General features: G+C 40.1%; 1 protein-coding gene across 1 annotated transcript in view; it reads left to right on the plus strand.

Moving 5' to 3' along the window:
- The window catches only part of IPCEF1 (interaction protein for cytohesin exchange factors 1), a 144,052-nt gene that overhangs the window by 99,141 nt on the left and 24,003 nt on the right, over positions 1 to 20,908 (plus strand). The window contains exon 10 of the mRNA XM_075554215.1: positions 1,663 to 2,029. Coding sequence (XP_075410330.1) covers positions 1,663 to 2,029 — 367 coding nt within the window. The remainder of the gene's footprint in view (positions 1 to 1,662; positions 2,030 to 20,908) is intronic.

The raw sequence follows: 20,908 nt of genomic DNA on the forward strand, positions 1-20,908 counted from the left end.
CAGTGGAGCTGCATGGGTTTAGTCCCTGCACCCAGGCAGCAGAGGCAAGCTGTGGCTGTGTTGAGAAAAGGCCCCTGTGCAGTCCTGCAAGACTGAGGCTGGGGGGGGGGGGTTGTGTTGTGGGGGGTGACAGAGAGGAGATGCAAGGGTCTAGTTCCTGCCCCGAGATGGGTGGTGGCAAACTGTGGCTGTGTTGAGACCAAGCCACCCTACAGGCGCCAAATGGTCCCGGCTCCCAGCAGAAACAGAGGCGGGGCCAAGGTCAAGCCCCAGCCGGCCTCCACTGAGGTAAGCTAAAAACCCCCAGCCCCTCAAAACCCCATGGGTCTGTGCCTACTTGTCTTTATGATGCTCCTCCTGCGTTCCAGCAATGTTGAATTTCCCTCTAAGCAACTCTCCTGGGCTAAATTCTGTGGAGTCCCTCTGGTATGTGTTACTTCATCACCATCTTGCCGGAAGTCCCTGAACTGCTGATCTTATGGCTCGTGGTCCAACTCTTCCACAACAGCAATACCAAAGAATGACTCAAAGACCTAAAGACAAAAATCTTTTATTTTTTTTGTTATACAGGACATTAAAATAATTGAAAAAGATAAGAATTTATCTAGTTTCACTAGTTTCCATAAGACAGCATATGTTTTAAGATCAAATTATAACAAGAATATAAGGAGGACATATGTTACACCATCAAACTATAACAAGGATATATCAAATTCTCAGTTTCTAACCCAAGGGATGACTATTCCAAAGCCAGATGCCTCATGGTGGGGTGTGTGGGGGGTGGGGGATGTGGCAGTTTGCCTCAGCACAAATGTAAAGCCTTGGTGGGCATATCTACTCTCTTCAGTAAATTGGATCTCAGGAGAAATGATGGTCTTCCTCAAAGAGGAATTAATGTTGCATTAATGTTTTCTCTATAAACTGGTGGAGATTTTGCTAAGGATTGCCATCACCCTTGGATTGTGGGATTAGGAACTGCTGCCAGGGATTCATCATCATCAATCTACTTCTCCTAGTCAGTGGTACAGCTTTGGGGTTCTTTCTAATGAGTTAGTAGACTGTAAGTGTACCTTTGTGTTCTTGGGTGAAGCTTGATTAAATTTAAAAAGTATTAAAGAGAGAATGAATTAATATGACTTCATCTTAACCATGAAGTTATGAGTGAATGGCGCTCAAGTGTTAAGGAATACGTGAAAGTCCCTGGAGAGTGTGAATAGATGTCTCTGGACCAAATCGCCAACCTCCTCTCTGTTAGCCATATCTCACTTGCTGCCTGGCACCAGCTGTGGTATTTTCTCTTAATCCCCTTTCTCCAGCATGTCTAGTCCAACACTATGAATTCATGATAAATGATGATTTGTTAGTTTAGTTTGTTTTTCTTGTCAAGATTTCTTTCAGAATTTCCCAAAGGGGCCATGCAGGTGCTGGAGAGCATGGAGAAGTGTGGACCATCACAACAGGAAGCTCTTGTTCAGTTCCTAGCACAGTGAGCTCAAAGGCAGATAAATCAGTTTTGACAAATGACATCATGATGCCTGTCAAGCAGATATGAATACCATACACTTATCTCTTGAGTTTTTTGTCGTTGAAACCCTAGGGTAGAGAATGCTGGTTCCATCGTGATTTATTTTAGTCTTCTTTGATTTTGTTTGTGAAAAATAGGTGGCCCACCAGGCATCTTCATCCTCACCAAAGCGGAGTGAAGCATCGTGTTCTTTATCCTCCCGGGAACTTGCAAAGAAGACGTCTAGCAGTGCTTCTTCCTCCTCATCGAAAGAAAGACAGTCCTGGCTCAACATAGTGAACAGCTCCTCTGCTGCCGAAGACGAGGGACAGCCTGTAATGTTTGCCGTGCAGGTTCACTCGCCTCTCCCTTCAGAGGCAAACAGTTGCAAGACCCAGGAAGATGCCACATCAGAGAGTGGGTTTTTGAACTCTTTATCTAGTGATGATACTTCTTCATTAAGTAGTAATCTAGACCATCTGACTGTTCCAGACAAGCCTATCGGATCCAAGATGACAGACAGAGGTAAGCAAGCAAAGAAACCGTTTACTGTGGTTTGAGAAGTAGATACTCATAGGTCTATGTGGCATTCTACCTTGAAGTTCAGGGGGATATTTACAAGTGTGGATGGTAAGTCAATAGTCAGTTCAGTGGGGCCATATCTGGGATCTGCTTTTGTAGTGTTTGTATGTGAGAAACCCCAACTGCCATGCAATGAGCTCCATGCAATCAACTGAACAATTGTCTTTGAGTTGATGCTGATTCGTGGTGACTCGTATGTGTCCGAGTGGATCTGGATCCACTTTATCAGATTTTCAATGACTGAGTTTTCAGAAGTACATTGCCTTTGCCCCGAGGCAACTCTGAGTGGATTTTAAGTTCCAAACTTTCTGTTAGTAACTAAGCCCATAAACCATTTGTACTACTTACGAGACTCCATGTCATCACTATGAACTGTGATTGCTTCGTGTCAAACACTGTAGAACTAGGAGACATGTGACTACAAACTAAGGATACATTTCCACTAATCTGAGAAAAAGACTGGATTCTTATATTGGACTCAGGTCTCATGCCCTGGAGTTTATGGTGATTAGATCAGTATGTTGTAGTCTAATATTCATAACTTTGGACATGTGGTCAGGAGAGACCAGTCTCTGGAGAAGGACATCATGCTTGGTGAAGAGAGAAGCAGTGAATGAGAGAAAGGATCTTAAGGTGATGGATTTACATAGTGGCTGCAACAGTAGGATCAAGCATAGGAACAATTGTAAGGATGGTGCAGGACCAGGCAGTGTTTTTTTCCCCCAGTTGTGCACAGTGTGGTTATGGGGTGGATCTGCTTGATATCACTCAACAACAACAACAACATTCATGACCTCACCTCAACTCAAGGAATCAGCCATCTTTCCTAGGTCACAGCCACAGACAAGGTTTGTCTGTTATCAGTTGGCTTCTGCATGTGACATGTGGTTAACAGGGAATTTGACTGTTCTAGAGCAGGACATGTAACCCTTAAACATGAAGGAGAGTGTCATTTATGTTTTGAAAAACATTCAAATCAGAGGAAATGAAAAGAGTTAAAAAAACAAATTTAAAGTTAACACTAGGGTTTTTCTGGCTTTTATAGCAGCATGTTCTTATCTTTGACTTAAGACTAACATCCATCATTTGTGATATGTCTTCTGATTTCCTGAGCCTTATTCTTCCGGGTGTAGAACAAATTTACCTGAAATAAGCTTTGAGCAATCAGAGAACGATGAGTTTGTTTGAAAGAGCCCTGGTGGTACAATGGTTAAATGCTCAGCTGGCCACCAAAATATCAGTGTTTGAACTCACCTAACAGCTCCACCAGAGAAAGGCTGGTGATCTGCTCCTGGACAGATTATAGCCTAGATGCCCTATGAGGCAGTTCTACTCTGTCACATGAGGGTCACTATGAATTCTATGGAATTAATGGCATCTAACAACATTAAGGAGAGAAAATAAACTGGCTAAATTCCCATGATCACTAGACAGAGCTTCCTCGTATGACAGATGACTTACATCCTTTACTCCAATTGGAGATTGTTTGTCTAAGAGTTACTTGTTTGTCTAAGAGTTACTTGTGAAACTTAGGTTGTGCCATCTAGGCCGTCATAGGGACTTGTAGGTGGAATTTAATCAGGTTGCAGCTTGATTGGAGGGCAACCAAGATAAATACTTTCCTCAGCTGGTAACCCCTCTCTCTTCCTCCCTGGTGATTGACCAACGACCAGTGTGCTGGTGCTTAAGTGAGTTCTTTAATCATGTGCTGCACTATCTGTGGGAAGAGCCAACCCATGGATTTTGTCACTAGAGAGTGAGGCTCCTTCTATACATGCTTTGTCTCGATACTAGTGCATTCATCACTTGAGTTAGAGATCCCATGGGGCCTTCTCCATGAAGTGCCCAGCACCACTGACTGTTGCTGCCCCACCATGCCTGTCTTGCCCAAGGATAGACTCTGCTTTCTGCTTCCTTGACCTTGGACTGACAGCCTGTGTGAGTTGACGGACCTTCAGTATATTAATTGTTTCATCAAAGTGACTTGAACTGAGGCCTCTGTACTGCTGTGTGGCTTAATTAGCTGATATATTCCATATATATGTATGTATAAAATCACAAGTGTCCTGGTTTTGTTTCTCTGGAGAACCATGCCTAACACAGTGCTATATTAAATTACTATTTGCATCAGAGTAATTTGGGCCAAAGATTACAATGCAGACACAGTTGTGTGTGTGCTTGGCCACCATTTTGAAATGGAACTCTCAGACTGGGAATACATCCTCTAGGACCCCACCATTGTCACCATTCCCAGTGGCCTGACCTGAGGAATGAAAAAGAATAGCTTCAAGCTGTCCTCAGGCTTGTGACTTGGTGTAATGTAGAAGCATTGGGCTTAGCTTGTAACACCTTGAGAATAGAAAGTCGAGCCTAAATGCAAATAAAAATGGAGTAGATTTAGGTGTAGCATAGGAAAATCCTTGTTAATGTCAAGAGCCATTCAAAATAGAATGAGCTCTTTAGAAGGTGCATTCCTTGTCTGTAAAAGTGTTTACTCATCCTGAAATGTTGATTGCGTATTTATCACAGTCTTTGTTCCCATGAGAGGAAGACGGTTTAATTCCTTGAACTAGATGACATCTAATTTGACATTTAGAAGATCCTTCCTGGACTAGTGTTGCTTAATAAAATATCATTTTAAAGTATCACATCTTTTTCTTGTGAAAAACACAAGTTTTATTTTAACCATTAGCTTTTCAAGTGAAAGGTAAAATTATAGTACGCGTCTCCAATCCTGCAAGGATGAACTGGATTCAAAAGTCGAATATTATTGTTACGTGCTGTTGAGTTAATTCAACTCATAATGACATTTTGCACAATAGAACAAAACCCGTCCCAATCCTACACTGGCTTCACAATTCTAGCTGTGCTTGAGTTTATCATTGTACCCAACTGTCAATCTATAAAAAGCTGGGGAAACTTTATCCCTGGGATATGGAAGGTAAAATATTCACCGCCTTCTCTCTGGGCCTTTCTCTTGTGAGCTTAACCTCAGAGGGCACCATGATACTATGGTGGTGGTGTAACCTTGGCTACAGTCATATGGAAGTAACTTTGGGAGGTGGAGGAGACAGAAAGGCCAAGCCAGGATGGTATGAGGGTGACCTGTGACTTATGAGTTTTGAAAACAAGCACATGCAAGGATGGGGATAAGATTTATTTATGCTTGTCTAAGCTACCTAATGCTGATTTAATACAAACACTATAAGTGAGTGGCTTTAACAAACCAAAGTTGTATTTTCACAACGCAGGAGGTCCATCTGTCTCATTGAGGGTCTTCCTCTTTTTCATTGACCCTCTACTTTACAAAGCATGAGGGCCTTCCTCAGGGACTGATCCTTCTTGATAACACCTTCAAAGTATCTCTCTCTCTCCCTTTGCTTCTAATGAACATTCTGCTGGGGCATCTTCCAGAAAAGATTTGTTCGTTCTTCTGGTAGTCCATGGTATATTCAATATTCTTTTCCAGCACCATTCCGTGTCCAGATATCATGTACATATGAGGCGATCAAACATACCATGGATTGAGTCAGTTATACCTTAGTTTTCAAGGGGATATCGTTGCTTTTTAATACTTTAAAGAAGTATTTTGCAGCAAATTTTCCTTCTGTAGCATGCCATTTGATTTCTTGACTGGTACTTCCATGAGCACTGTTTATAGATCTAAATAAAATGAAATCCTTGACATGCCAATATTTTCCCATTTATTATATTTGGTCCAGTTGTGAAGATTTTGTTCAGGTATAAGCCATGCTAAAGACTGTGATCTTAATCAAGTTCTCCTCACTTTCAGTAGTAAGATTGTGTCATCTGCATTTCATAGATTAATGAACATCCAATTTTGATGTCTCATTCTTCTTTATACAATTCAGCTTCTAGGATTATTTGATAAGATACAGATTGAATAGAGATGGTGATAGGATACAGTCCTCTACATACCTTCCTTGGTTTTAAACTGTATCTCCCTTGTAATGAAATGATGCTGAAGATAATACAAAAATGGTGGCAGTAGGATATTGACTGGGGATCACCAGGAATTCGAGGTATCTTCAGAAGATTTGGAATGAGTGATATCATTTCAGATATTAGATGGATTCTGACTGAAAGCAAAGACTATCAGAAGGATATTTCAGAAATACACAAAACAGATGTATCTATCTGTGTCATATTGTTTATGCAAAGTTTCTCAGTTGTGTGGGTCATAACAGATTATGGGGGACATTGTAAAGAATGGGGATTTTAGAACAGAAATAGACTAAAGAATGAACTGCCTTTTGCATTCTTTCCTAGGAGATAGTTAGCAGATGGCCAGTAGGGCTGATCACCAGAGAGTCCTGGGAAGAGACACGCATTCCTTGTCCATGTTTAAATGCCATTCAGGGAATGCATGAAGTGCGGAGCCTGGCTGGTCTCCAACAGTTCTCCTCCTCCAAGAACAAAGGGACCTGGTAATTTGGGGGCTGAGTTACTAGTAAGGTGACCAACAGAATGCTGCACATCCTCAACCAGTTTGAAGCGAAGATCAGATAAAAGTATTTTCCCCTCACTGATTCGTTGGCAGTTACCATATGCTACAGAAATTTTGCTGATGATTCTCTCCTGCTGCTGGGCTCTGGTTAAATTCCCAGAATAGCTAAACCACATAAAGTCGTCACTATGGAAACAGCAACCCAATCTTTGTGTTTCTGATGACTTGCTGTTGAGTAATCAGCATACTGTGCTTGTTTTGTTTGTTTGTTTTTACGTTTGTTTGTATCAGAGGAGAAGGTAATGCTTCATTTCTGCAACTTATAAAAATCATTGTTTTTGACTTGCCAAACAACAACAAAAAAACATGAAAGCTCTTGAGTTCCTGTGATGATTTATTGCTGGGGCATCTTGGGGATTGGGATTGAAGTTTAGCTACTGTTCAAGGCAAGAGGTAGGCTTTAGAGAGGTAGAGTTCCAGTCTGAAGATGCATTTGCTGGAGAGAGTGGGCTTTTTATTTCTTTTGTGCTAGAAAAGATTCTTAAAGGTTAATAACAGCCCTGAAACAAATAGGCAGCATGTATTGTAACCTTCTTCTGTAGACAATGAGAGGAATATTTTGCAGTTGGTGAGCAATTAAAATTTCTCTTGCTAGAATTTTATAGTCAATATAAATATCCTTTTAGGCATTTCTCCCCTGCAGGGAAATGATGCTCAATGTTAATTGCATGCCATTGCTTTTCAGTATTTGCAGAGATAACTCTTTATGGATTCCTTACTTAAGTCTTTCCACAAGGCTTAGCAGAACAGGAAATAATGGGAATAGTGGCATGTTCATCTCAGCCCAATTTGACTCTGTGTTGGTTTAAAAAATTTTTTTTTTGGTTTTCAAAGAGGTTATCTGTTCATGACTCAAACCTGTCTAGTGATGAGCCAACTCAGGGAATCTACTTGATAGTTTTTCTTTGTAATTTTGTTAGGTCAGATTCTCTAGAGATGAACAAGAGTCCGCTGTAGTGACAAGGGTTAATGCACTTGACTGCTAACCATAAGGTTGGAGGTTTGAATCTTCCCAGAGGCACTGGGAAAGATGGTCTTGCTAAACTCCTTACAAAGAGGTAGTGCTTGAAAAGCCCCTGAGCACAGCTCTTCTCTGATACACATGACAGTGACTAGCAATTGACTGGTCAGTCACTGGTTTTCCCTAATTTGATCATGAGCCACATTCTTTGTCACTTCATCATTGTGTCCTACAGACTGACAATGTGAGAAGCTCTCAGCTCAAAAAATGGAGGAGCCATACTGTGACTCTTGAGAAGCCGAATGGCTACTACTATGGCTAATGCCTATTTTATAAAAATGCATTGTTCAGTAAAAGTATAGTCAAAATCCATTTGGGCGCCCAAGAAGATTGTAAGTCAAAATTTAAAGAAAATTAATTAAGAGGCAGAAGCCCCAACCAAACATACATGTGCATCCAGTCACCTTCAAGAGGTAACATAAATAAAACAGCTTTTAGAGTTTAACAAACGTGGGTAAAAGTGTCCACAGAGTGCCTACAGCAGGGGTGCTACATTATTGTAGCTAGCTGTTTAGGATGTTGCTGTAGTAATTCTGTGGAACACTTGAATCTTAAGGCAGGTACACAATGCAAAAAGTCATTGAATATTGGATCTGATTCCATTTAGCATTGCTGTTCCTTTTGTTTGTTTAGAAGTACCTACTATGGACTCAGAAGCCATGGTGGTGCTGCTGGGTAAATATTGAAAAGCAAACAAATAGGTTTACAGTTCAAATCCACCAGCAGCTTCTTGTGAGAAAGATGAGACTGCCTGGTTCAATAACGATTCACGGCCTTATAGGATTCAAATCCTACATAGGATTTATGTGAGGTAGAATTGAACTGACGACAGTTGTTTTATGCTTTTGGTGTGTTTTTAATATGTACTCATTGATTGGACTTAAAGGATCACAAAAATGAGCAAGACATAATGTCTGGCTTGAAATATCTTATTTGACAGTGAGAGTAGGAAGATTAAAGCCACATTTAAGAAAAGAAAGTGGCCATCTAGCTCAGAAGCAACAAAGCCCACATGGAAGAAGCACACCAGCCCGTGTGACCAAGAGGTGTCGAAGGGATCAGGCATCAGACATCAAAGAACAAAAAAAATCATATCATTGTGAATGAGGGCGAATGCAGAGTAGAGACCCAAAGCCTATCTGAAGGCAACTGGACACCCCCTTACTGAAGGGTCTTGGGGAGGAGATGAGCCAGTCAGGGTGCAGGGTAACAATGATGAAACATACAACTTTCCTCTAGTTCTTAAATGCTTCCTCCCCCCACTCTCATGACCGCAATTCTACCTTACAAACATGGCTAGACCAGAGTATGTACATTGGTACAGATAGGAACTGGAAACACAGGGAATCCAGGACAGATGAGCCCCTCAGGATCAGTGGTGAGAGGGTGTGTTGAAAAGGGGTAACTGGGCTCTCTCCCTCCACGTGGACCATCATGCGGGGTAGAGGTTGTAACATTCAAAAAGCTGAAGATATTTGTGGTCTCCCTGTACAGAAAAAGGCTGCCAACTCTGAGAAAAATGAGGTTATCTGCTCCCATAAAGACTGAGAGCAAAAAAAAAAGACTGAGAGATTCAGAAACTCCAACGGCAATTCTATTCTGTCCTACAGGGTCACCACCGGTCAGAACTGGGTTAATGTGCCAAGTTGCCCTGGGTGTCAAAACCAGTTAAATGCTCAGCCACTACCTAAAAAGTGGGTGGTTCAAACCCACCCAGAGGTGTCTCTGAAGAATGGCCTGTTGATGTGATTCCAAAATATGAGCCTCTAAAGACCCTGTAGAATGTGCTTCTATTCTGACACACATGAGATTGTCATGTGTCAGAATCAGCTTGATGGCATCTGGATTTGGGGGTTTCTTTTAAGGCGCAGGTACTGTTCTTCTTACCTCCCCCCATCCCCACTGCCCGACACTGTTCTAAGCAATTGGGATACAACCGAGAACAAAACAGCTTACTCTTTTCGAGGAGGGAGAAGGGCAATAAACAAATATGTGGCAAAGCAAAAAAAAAAAAGAAAAAGGGTAACTGATTACAAAGATCTGCATATAACCTCCTCTCTGGGGGATGGACAACAGAAAAGTGGATGAAAGGAGATGCCAGACAGTGTAAGATATGATCAAATAATACTTTACAAATTATCAAGGGTTCATGAGGGAGGGGGGACGGTGACGGAGGGGGGAAATGAGGAGCTGATATCAAGGGCTCAAGTAGAAAGAAAACGTTCTGAGAATGATGATGGCAATAGGTGTACAAATGTGCTTGACATACTGGATGTATGTATGGATTGTGATAAGAATTGTCGGAACCCCAATAAAATGGTTTAATAAAAGAAAAGAAAAGAAAGCAGCTTCCAGTAAGTGCCTCATGAGAGACAGGAAGTATGTCAAGGCTTCAAAAGAACGAAGGGATTCAAAATAAGGAAGATCATGTCCAAGTTGCAGGAGCTTTATCAAGGGGAAGGAAGGAAATTTGGATGGTATCGAATACTGGGCTAGCCATTAGTCTATTTTAATTGACAAAGGTCGGCCATTTGTAAGTCTGAATCAACTCAGTGACAGCGAGTTCTGTTTTATGGAGAGGTTGTGAATGGGAGGAGACAGAAAGACTGAGGCATGGGTTTTGAAGCTGGTAGTAAGAGTAACCTAGATTTGAAGGCGTGAAAATAAATGTGGAATGGCAATGATGCTTTGGAAAAATTAGGAGAAGAGATGGAAAAGGAAGTCACAAGTAAAGATATTTGTTTAGAAGATGGAGAATGTGAATAAGGAAAATCTTGTATGTAGAGAGAAATAAATTTGGAGGTGAAGGCTTAGCTACAAAGCAGTTTGGAGAGTCAAGGGAGGGGTATTAAAATGATCTCTTTGGATGCACCCTGTTTATTGACGTAGGGTCTCTGCCCCAAACTCCCAGTTCATTCTAGATTAAAAAGCCATCTCTAAGAATGGGAGGAAATACTTGAAGTCCATCTCATTAGACAGTCCCTTTAATGCTCACGCCATAAGAACTGTGCTGTATCAACACATTTTGACTCGTTTTGTTTTGTTTATAGGAAGCAAGTAGGGAAAGTAATATTGGAAGAAAGAAAATCCAGACTATTTTTAGAGGTAATGGTAGGACCCTTTCTTAATCAATGAAATTCTGAGCCAAAGGGGTCGGCTACAGAGATTTCCCCACTTCTTAGCTTGCTGAAGGAGCCGTGTTGGCACAGTGGCCAAGTGCTCAGCTGCTAAGTGTAAGGTCAGTGGTTAGACACACTGCGTTCTAATAGGAGAAGGATGTGACCGTCTGATTCCATAAAAGATGTCTTGCTTGTCATCCCTATGGAACAGTGCTACGTTGTTCTCTAGGCTCATGATGAGGTTTGGAAGTTGAGGTGGTGGTTTGGCTGATGCAGAGGGTGTTATTGTGCTTATCTTGTGGCCAAGAGGACCAAGAAAATGATGAAACTTATTATCAGAAGGGTTTCCTGCCTTGCCTCTTTTTTTAATAACTTCTTCTTGTTTTTGATAAGATGCTTATTTTTCTTATTCCTTTTATACCTCTATTCAATATTAACTTTTCAACATTTTTTATTTCATAGGGAATGCTTAGTATTGTGGGAAGTATTACTTATAAAGTAAATGAATATATGCATATATAATCAATATATATAAACTGGGACACAAAGGACTGCCCAAAATAATAGAAGCATTTATTTTAAAATATCCAACTGTGAAGCTATTGTTTCTTAATGAAGTCCTCCATGTAGGCTTATATGTGAAGGGTCTGCTGCTTCCATGTTCCTCTGTTTACACCCCCTCAAAACAGTAGCTTTGGCATTCTTGAGCAACTCAGATCATGTTATTTTAAAATGTTGTTTGAATTTTAGAAACAAAAATGAATCTGAATGGGGAAAATCAGGGATGGAGGGTAGAGGGGTAAGATCTCCCAATGGAATTCTCCCGGGACAGCTCTTGCTACTCTAGAAGAACGAGCAGGTGGATTGTTGTCATGGAACACATCCCTGGAGTCTTTCTGGCCTCTTTCTCACCAGCAGTTTTTCCTTTTTTTCACACTTCTTTGTTATAAGCCCCTGTGATTAGCCTATGTCCTTCCAGAACATCTTCAAAATTACCACTTTGGAAATTCCTAAAACAGTTCACATAACCTTCTGAAACTGAACTCACTGCTTTAAATAAAACTGATCTAGGTAAATTTAAATAATTTAAATTCTCTCAGAAGTCACTCTTTGGATTACACATATGCCATTTTCTTTTTCAGACACCCTAACAAGACCAAAACAAGAGTCTTACTGAACTTGTCTTCACTTATTTACTAATTTCAGAGACACATTTAAACATATTTTGTTTCAAATAAATCATGCATGTATAAACTAGAATCTAGTGGCAATGGTTTTGGATTTACCCATGTGTATATAAATCAAAAATATCAAGCTCACTGCCACTGAGCCAATGCTGACACATAGCAGCCCTGTAGGGCAGGGTAGAACAACCCCTGTGAGTGTGAGATTAACTCTTCACAGGAGTAGAAAGCCCCATCGTTCTTCTGCACTGTGTCCATATAATACTAGTTTTACTCCAGAGACAGAAGTTAGTCAGAATGCTGGAAGCCTCATGTGAAATTCTTTGGTGTATCTTAAATTAGTTCATTTGCATCAATTTATGGTACCCAACAGTTTTACTATACCTCCAGTAATTCACTAATGGCCAGTGTGTTTTTCCCATTGACGCTTTTAAGTAGACTGCTGTGATGGGCAGTCCGGTGTGGGTGTCCTGAACCTTTCCCGGCACTTCTCTGGGGTTCTACCTCGTAGTAGAATTGCTGGCCGCATGCCTTCATCGTTAGGAGAAGATCCCACGTTGGTTCTTCCATCCAGTTCTTCCAGTAGCACGTGGCGCCAGCATGCTTGAGAGCTCTCAGAGCGCCACCAGGAAAGTTGGACTTCTCAGTTTTCACCAAGTGGGCCAGTGGCAGCCTTGATTCCCGATGAGACATAGCAAAAGGTCCCTGGTTTATTAGTTACAATTGTGCCCGTGTCTCTGTTGGGTTCTTTTGTTTTCCTAATGGATGTGTAAGTGTTTCTATATTCTGGCCACTCTTTTATTATGTGTTATTGCAAATAATTTCACTGCTTTTTGATTCATTTTCTGACTTCTTTTTTAAAACGATCTTTCTTGTGATTTGGGTGAAGTTTTAACGAATGAATCAGCTTTACATTCAACAATCCATACCCATTCTGTTTCACGTCATTGATTGCAATCAGCACAATGTAACAGCACACATCACATTTATTGCTTGTGTGTCTGGGTTCTGTGTTGTCTTCCTTTTTGATACTTTCCTGCTTTCTGAATTGTATCCCTGTGTAAATCCACTGTCCTTTTGGTCTCCGGCGGATCATTTATAAGAGTGCATTGTTTCAATGAGTGGACACTTTCCTGGTTTTATTATTCACCTTACAGACCTGTACATTGTTTAGCTGAAAGTTGAGCCACAGAGGTAAGTCTAGTTCCAGGCTTGAAACGTGATGAAGGACCATATGCTTGAGAATTCCTTCAGTTTCTCTCCAACTCTAAGTGGGTCTGGTCTTTTCTATGGTTTTGAGTTTTGTCCCACATTTTTCTTCCACGTTAGCCTTATATTTGGATTCCTTTCAGAGTGTTTGGTAGTAGTAACCGAATACCAGCAAGCTCTTCTAGTTACCTTTTTACTTTTTAATGGTATCTTTTAATGTGGTTAAATGGATCATTTTCCTTTATGATTAATACTATTTTCTTTTCTTTAATAAATTCTCTATATTGAAATCAATACAGGCAGTACAAAGATAACCTTGCATATTATATTCTAAAAAAGGTCTCCTTTTAGATTGATGTTCGTGTGCTGTGAATAGAATAGATTGCCTTTTCCCTGCTCTATCAACATGTCGTTTTCCTGGTGTCATATATATAAAACTTGTGTATATTTTCACATGAAGTCTTAGTGTTGTAAATCCAGCATGGTTACCCCTTAAAACTCTATCCACTGCTCTAAATCTTTCTTCTTTAGGTTACATTATTCTTTCAAAATTTATCTTGTTATTTGATAGCACAACTGATATTTCTATTCTTTTTTCTTTTATAGAAGTGTCTCATTTTTTTAAAGTTCCATATAGACTCTGAATGCTATACTTATACCTACCATCAATGTGAGACTTTGGTCTGGATAAAATAATTGTGATTTTTACAAAAGGCAGTGTAAGAGAATTACTTAGAGGCTAGGCTAAGATGAGGCTGTAAGTGTGGGGAGTGATATTTTACATTAGTGGACAGGGAAGTTCTCTCGGATAAATTAACCTTGTAACAAAAATCTGATAGAAAAGGGAGAATGAGCTAATGGATATCCAGAAAGACCCTTTTAGACAAAAAGCACTCCCAAATCTGAATACTTTGTAGATGAACAGTGCTTGTGATCAAACACCCGAGGAGAAGCAGTGTCTAGAGTGGAAGATGTAAGTGAAGGTGAGATGTCGAGAGGTGAACAGCAGTCAGATGACGGAGAGCTAAGACGAGGACTGTGGAGTCTACTCTGAGTACGATGGGAAGCCGTGGGAAGATTTGGTGATAGGAATGAAACTGTCTGACTTATGTTCTGGATAATACAACAGACAATGAAAGCAGTGTGGCCAATTAGGAGGCTGTACGACGGGTCAGGTGGGACATGATGGAGACTTCTCTTTGTGTGCTGGTGGCCCAATTCTGTGGATGCTTCAAGGAGAGCTGATAAGAATTGTACGTGTTGGAAAGTGGAATAGAAGCATTAAAGATGATCTCAAGAATTTTGTCCGCCTTGATGAATGCCCCGAAGGATGGAATTGTCATTTTCTGAGATGGGAAGGACATGATATTTAGAGGTATAAGTCAAGAATTTGACTTTGAGCAAGTTACATTTGAATGGCCTCACAGTGAAGGTAAAAATGTCAAAGGGACAGAGAACTGGAGTTTAGGGGAGGGCTTGGAGATGTAAAATGAATAGGGATTGGCATGGAGATTGTGTTTGAACAGCGCTGGGTGGGATCTGCTAGAAAGGGAGATAGAGAAAGAAGAGGTCAAATGTGGAACCCTGGGATGCCTCGCTGTGGTACACTGGATATTTATAGGAAGAAGGCGTGTTAACATGAGACTTAGAAGAAGTACAGTAGGAGGATAGCCAAGAGAGTCATTATCTTAAGGGTTGAGTGAGGAAAGGGATTCAATATACCAAATGTTGCCCCAAAGTCAAGTGATTTAAGAAATTGAGACCTTCATCTTATGGAATTTGACATGGTAAGCACTTGCCTGCCAATCAAAAGTTTGACAGTTCAAATCCACCCACCAATGTGATGGGAGAAATACATCACAATATTCTCCCTTAAAGAATACAGTGCAGGAAACCCTACAGGAAAGTTCTGCTTTGTCATCTATTCATTGTTAGTATGAATAGATAACAATTCAATGGTACCTAACAACAGTATGTCTAAGTTTATGGTATATCTTTGTAAAAAACAGGTCTAATCTATTGTGCTAAATTCTCATATTAATTCCAATAACATCTCTTAAGTGTTTTTGTTTTCTTACATATGCAGTCACCTCCACCAGTGGTGATAGTTCTGCACTTTTATTTCCAATAGCTACCTCTTTTATCTATTTCTCTTATGCTGGCTAGTCCTGCACATGTAACCTAAAATAAGAGTCTATAACCATGTCTATTAAGAGCTCCAGTGCTGTATTAACCATACACACTACTGAACAACATTACGGTCTGAAATCACATTAACGAGGATTGGTGAACTTTCAAAGTTTGGGGGTCAGGGTAAATGGTGGGGATTTAATATTTATGATCAATGACATACCTTACCCTTTGCCATGAAAATATAAAACATCTGTTTACCATTGGGCATCTTGCAACCCCATGCAGTAGTTCAGCTCGCAGTTTACAGCTGCTGTACCAGACCTTCTGCACATAGAGTACATGACCTTCTTCTCTGGCAACACAGGGCATACAAGGGTCTATTCCAAAGCTCACTTTTCTCAAAGAGCTTTCAGAGCCACCTGCTCAGATTATGGTAACATTCAAGGGGGAACTGGTATATAATATTCCCCTTCATCAACCTGAGTTGATACGTTTTTAGCCTATACTTGTTGCTCCTGGTCATTACGTCAGATCTGACTCTTTTTTTAAATTGTTTTATTAGGGGCTCATACAACTTTTATCACAATCCATACATACATCAATTGTCCAAAGCACATTTGTACATTCATTGCCCTCATCATTCTCAAAACATTTGCTCTTCACCTAAGCCCCTGGCATCAGCTCCTCATTTTCCTCCTATTCTCCCTGCTCCCCCATCAGTCCAATCTGTTCTTGAGATGTTCTCAAAATTCAGATAGAATATACTCGAGGCTGTGTTTTGGCTCTTGTGGACTTGTTTTCATTTTCTTAAGCTTCATTCTTAACTTCCCTGTGAACAATTGATGGTTTTTTCACAGTCAGCTCCTAGACTTGTTTTAGCTGTTGATGTTGACCTTCTCCATCATCAATTCCAAAAGAAATGTAGTCCACGTGACTTCTCTCTATTCCATCTGGAGATGATCATGTGAATATTTGCATTTGTGTTGTTGAAGGTATATTTGTGATGAAGAAGTCGCTGGTCTGGCAAAAGTCTACTAAGCAATCTTCAAATGGTTTCTGTCACCAAGACTGTATTTTCAAGTAGTTCCTTCCTCTTTGTTCCCAACTTTTGCATACCAACAGCCAATAATTATCAGGGCATCACTGTACTTTAGGGTATATCTTGAAATGTCCCACTTGATGATGAAGGCAAAGTTATTCCTTTTGAATCTGCCATCCCCAGAAGAGTAAATCATGACTGTCTGATTCGAATTGACCAATGACACCTAGAATATCGATTTATGCATTTCATTTCTGACAAGTTCTGATTTTTCTGGATTCATACCACTTATCTTTCAGTTTATCATACTATGGTATGACTTGTGTATTATTGTGATGCTGGAAATATGTCACAGGTATTTTAAATACCAGCAGGGTCACCCAAAGGTTTCAGCACAGCTGACCAGGTTTCAGTTTCCAGAGTAGGTGGTTCACTCTAGAGGAAATTAGCCACTGAAACCTTATTGCTAACATCAAACCTGGTGTCATAAAACATATGAACTTCTTATTAACCATGGCCAATTCAAGTCCATTCCAGCTCGTTAATGCTCCAAATGCTCTTTATAGGTTCCATTTCATTTGTGGTGACTTTCAATTTTTCTAGATTTGTATATTCCAAGTTCCAAATGTTGATTGATGGTTGTGACTATTTCTTTTAATTTTGAGTTGTGTCCTTTCAGCAAATGAAAGTCTTGCAGGCTTTACTTCATCCACGTCATTGTGAGAAGGAAGCTCTTCCTAGTCAAACTTTGAGTGCCTTCCAGCCTGAGGAAGGAGCCCTGGTAGCACAATAGCTATGCATTTGGTTGTGAACCATAAGGTCAGCAGTTGAAAACCACCATCTGCTCATTGGGTGAAAAAGGAGACTTTCAACTCCAATAAAGATTAACAGTCTCAAAATCTCTCAGCATCTGTTCTACCCACCCCTATAGAGTTGCTATGAGTCAACATTGACTTGATGGCAGTGTTTAGTTTGGATTTGTTTTCTGACGTGAGGTGCTCATCTTCTGGCATGATCTTTGATGAATTTTTCTGCTGCTTTTCCTGAGGTTTTAAGATTCTGACCATGTTCAGCTGCTACCCATAAGATTTCAGTGGTCAATTCTACCTAAGTAGGCTGCCTATTCTTTCTCAGTAGTCTGAAATCTCTGATGAAACTTGTTCTCTTTTGGTGACCCTGCTGTACTTGGAATACCAGTGATGGAGCCTCGAGCATCACAGCAACGTACAAGCCATCAGAGCAGGACAACTGGCAGACAAGTGGTAGTCTTTGTCAAGAACACAGTTCAAATGCATCAGCTATTCTTCTGTTCTCCTTTTCAATCAAACCCTAGTTATATTGCTAACTGCAAGGTCAGCAGTTCAAGCTCATCAGCTGGTCCTCTAGAAAAAATATCAAGCTGTCTGCTTCCACAAAGTTTTACAGTCTTGGGGAGCCCCATGTAGAGTTAATTTGGGTCTAAATCAACTCAATGACAGTGGGTTCGGTGTGAGTCACAACAGATTATATTAACCTAAGGACTAACCATTGAAACCAAAAATCTGTGTTGGAAATCTCTAATGTTTAGGAAGACATCTTCTTTTAAGGACTGTTTATAGGTTGGTTGGTATTGGTAATGCATTGAAAATCGTTTGCTTTATTTTCAAGAACTATGTTTACTTCTTGTGACACATTGTCTCATGATCCCATTCCTTTTAAAGAAGAATTTGAGTCTGTTTCTTTTTTATTTGCAAAAGTATAATATTATGGTTTAAATTAAATTAAAATAATATTATTACTTTAGTACAAATATATTAAAAATCCCACAAATATAGAAAGTTGGTCAAGAAAAAAATGAAGACCCTCCTTACCATCATTTTCTCAATTCTACCATCTCGCTATCATTGAAATCACCATTCATTGAAGAACTATGTATTGTATTTCTTTTTGTTTGTCAGTCACTGTGGTATGCTCTGGGGATAAAATGGCCAACAGAATAAAATTCTAACTTTTTGGAGCTTGGGTTCTGGCAGTTAAAATTTGGACTCTATTTTTCTTATGTATATATATATGTATAAATGCAAAATTACATTTTGTATACCTTTAGGGAATATTTTATATAAATGAAATTACTTATGTACTATAAATACTTTCTGAAACTTTCTTTTTCAACCTAAATATTAAGTATCTTCCCTATTGGGATATACAGATCTATCTTAGAATTTTTAATAATAGCCTAGGTTTCTATGTTATGAATGAGATATTTAATGATTCTCCAATTGATGAACATTTGTCATTTCCAATTTTTCATTGTTACTCAGAGTTCTGTCATGAAGTGTGGTTGAGTAGGTTCAGTGTTGTACTGATCTCACATGACAGAGTAGAACTGCCTCATTGGGTTTTCTAGACTATAATTTTTATGGAACAGATTTCCAGCTTTCTCCTACACTACTTCTGGATGGCTTTGAACTACCAATCTTTTGTTTAGCAACTGTGTGCTTGATGTTTGCACCACAGTGAATATTCTTTCATGTCTGATTTTATGTGAAAGTTCAAAGGTATTTTTAGGGTTAACAAACAAACAAAACTCTCTGCTATAGAATCAATACTGACTCATAGAGGCTCTAGCTCTGATAAATTGAAGAGCGCCATGGTGATGTAGGGGTTACAGCACTCATCTGGTCACCTAAACGTTGGTGGTTTAAACCTACCCAGCAGCACCGCAGGAGAAAGCCCTCAGTAATCTGCTACCATAAAGAGTTATAACCTTGGAAACCCCTAGGGACAGTTTGATGGAAGTCAGCTATGAAATAGATTTTGCATGCTCAAGCAGTGTTGGAGATTCAACGGGCAAGTGAGCCTCAATTGTTGAGATGTGTTGAAAACACGGTCTTAAGAAAAAAAAAGTATTAACCTGCTGTCTCATGAAGCTTGTAAATAGAACTCCTATTTGCACATTGGTACCAACACCAGATATGTCGCTCTTTCCCCCTTGGCTCACTTGATTATATAGGCTAACATGCATTGTTAGGTGCCATTGAGTAGGCTCTGGCTCATAATAATCCCCGTCAAAGGAAATGAAGCACGGTCTGTTTCTGGACTACCCTTTGTGTTATTGGTATCCAGCTTTCATATGAATATGAAATTATTAAAAGTGACCATAGGTCGGGTTAGGTACACTTTACTCATCAATCTCAAGACCTTCAGATTGTACTATTTGCTCAGAATGGAATGCTGACTCATTTTTAAGATATGTCTAACTGCATGATCTCAGATTTCGTTACTTGTCTTTAAACTATAATCACTTGGCTCTTTCTGGTTGTTCTGGAGAGCCCTGGTCACACGTTTGCTCCCTCACCAAGACCCAAGGCATATCTCAATGGAGAGGTAAGAGAGAAAATGAAGGTCTATTCTTATACTTGCTTTTGGGGTTAATTAATAATGTCTCTACTTGCAACTTTATATTTCTTAATTAAAGTCCTAATTAGAGTGCTCCTTAGAGGCAAGAAGGCATGGCTTCATCCTACATACTTAGATATGTTGTTAGGAAAGACCAGGTCCTGGAGAAGGACATGATGCTCCACACAGGGGGAGTGAACAGAGGAAAGCCTTCAAGGAGACGGATTGACACAATTGAGGCAACAATGGGCTCAAGTCTAGAACAATGTGAGGATGGTACAGGACTGGGCACTATTTTGTTCTGTTGTGCATAAGGTCACCATGGGTTGGGAACAATTCAATGACACCCAAAGCAACCACAACAAGCACATCAGCAGCAGCAACAGCAACAAATTAAGTCTAACCAAACAAGGTTCGACCTGCCTCAAAACCAAACAAACTATAGAAAGTATATCCAACCAAAATCAAATGTCCTGCCACTGAGTTGATTCTAACGTAAGTGACTATGTAAGGTTTCTGATACTTTACATCTGTATGAAAGCAGGTTGCCTCAGTTGACTTTTGTGGAGCCATGGGTGTGGTTCAATATCTGACCTTGGGGTTAGTAGCCTGATGTATGCAAAAAATTTAATGTTTACTTATCTATATTTTAAAAAACTAATAAACATCGTTTGCTTTTTGAGTTTTCTAAGAATCTGAATCTAAAATTTACTCATCCTCCTTATTTGCTGTATGGCTTCATGAAAAGATTGAAAAGTGATCAAGAGTGGAACTTTTGACCACTTAATGAATGCTTAAGGAGCCCGGGTTGCTCAGTGGCGAGGGACTTGGCTGCTAACCAAAAGGTCAGTGGTTGAAACCCACCAGCCTCTCCACTGGAGAAAGATGTGACCATCTGCTGCCTTGAAGGACGGCAACCTTGGACATCATTGGGGGACTTCCGATCTGTCTGATGGGATCACGGAATCGAAATCTACTGTAATAGCGAAGGGTTTGTGCAAGCTGCTCAACAGATATTTATAAGGGGACGACTATGTTCTAGACATAACTGTGGACACTTAGAGGGATCTTTGTCGCTAATGGGGGCTGTGTTCCACTCTCATCTATGACCTGGAGGGTAGGTCTATTATGCAATGGTGGATAGATAATAAGCGAGAAAATGAGAACAAAATACTTTCTGGTGGGGACTAAGTATCATAAGGAAAACAAGG

This window comes from Tenrec ecaudatus, chromosome 7, assembly GCF_050624435.1.
Source record: "Tenrec ecaudatus isolate mTenEca1 chromosome 7, mTenEca1.hap1, whole genome shotgun sequence".
Taxonomy (NCBI): domain Eukaryota; kingdom Metazoa; phylum Chordata; class Mammalia; order Afrosoricida; family Tenrecidae; genus Tenrec; species Tenrec ecaudatus.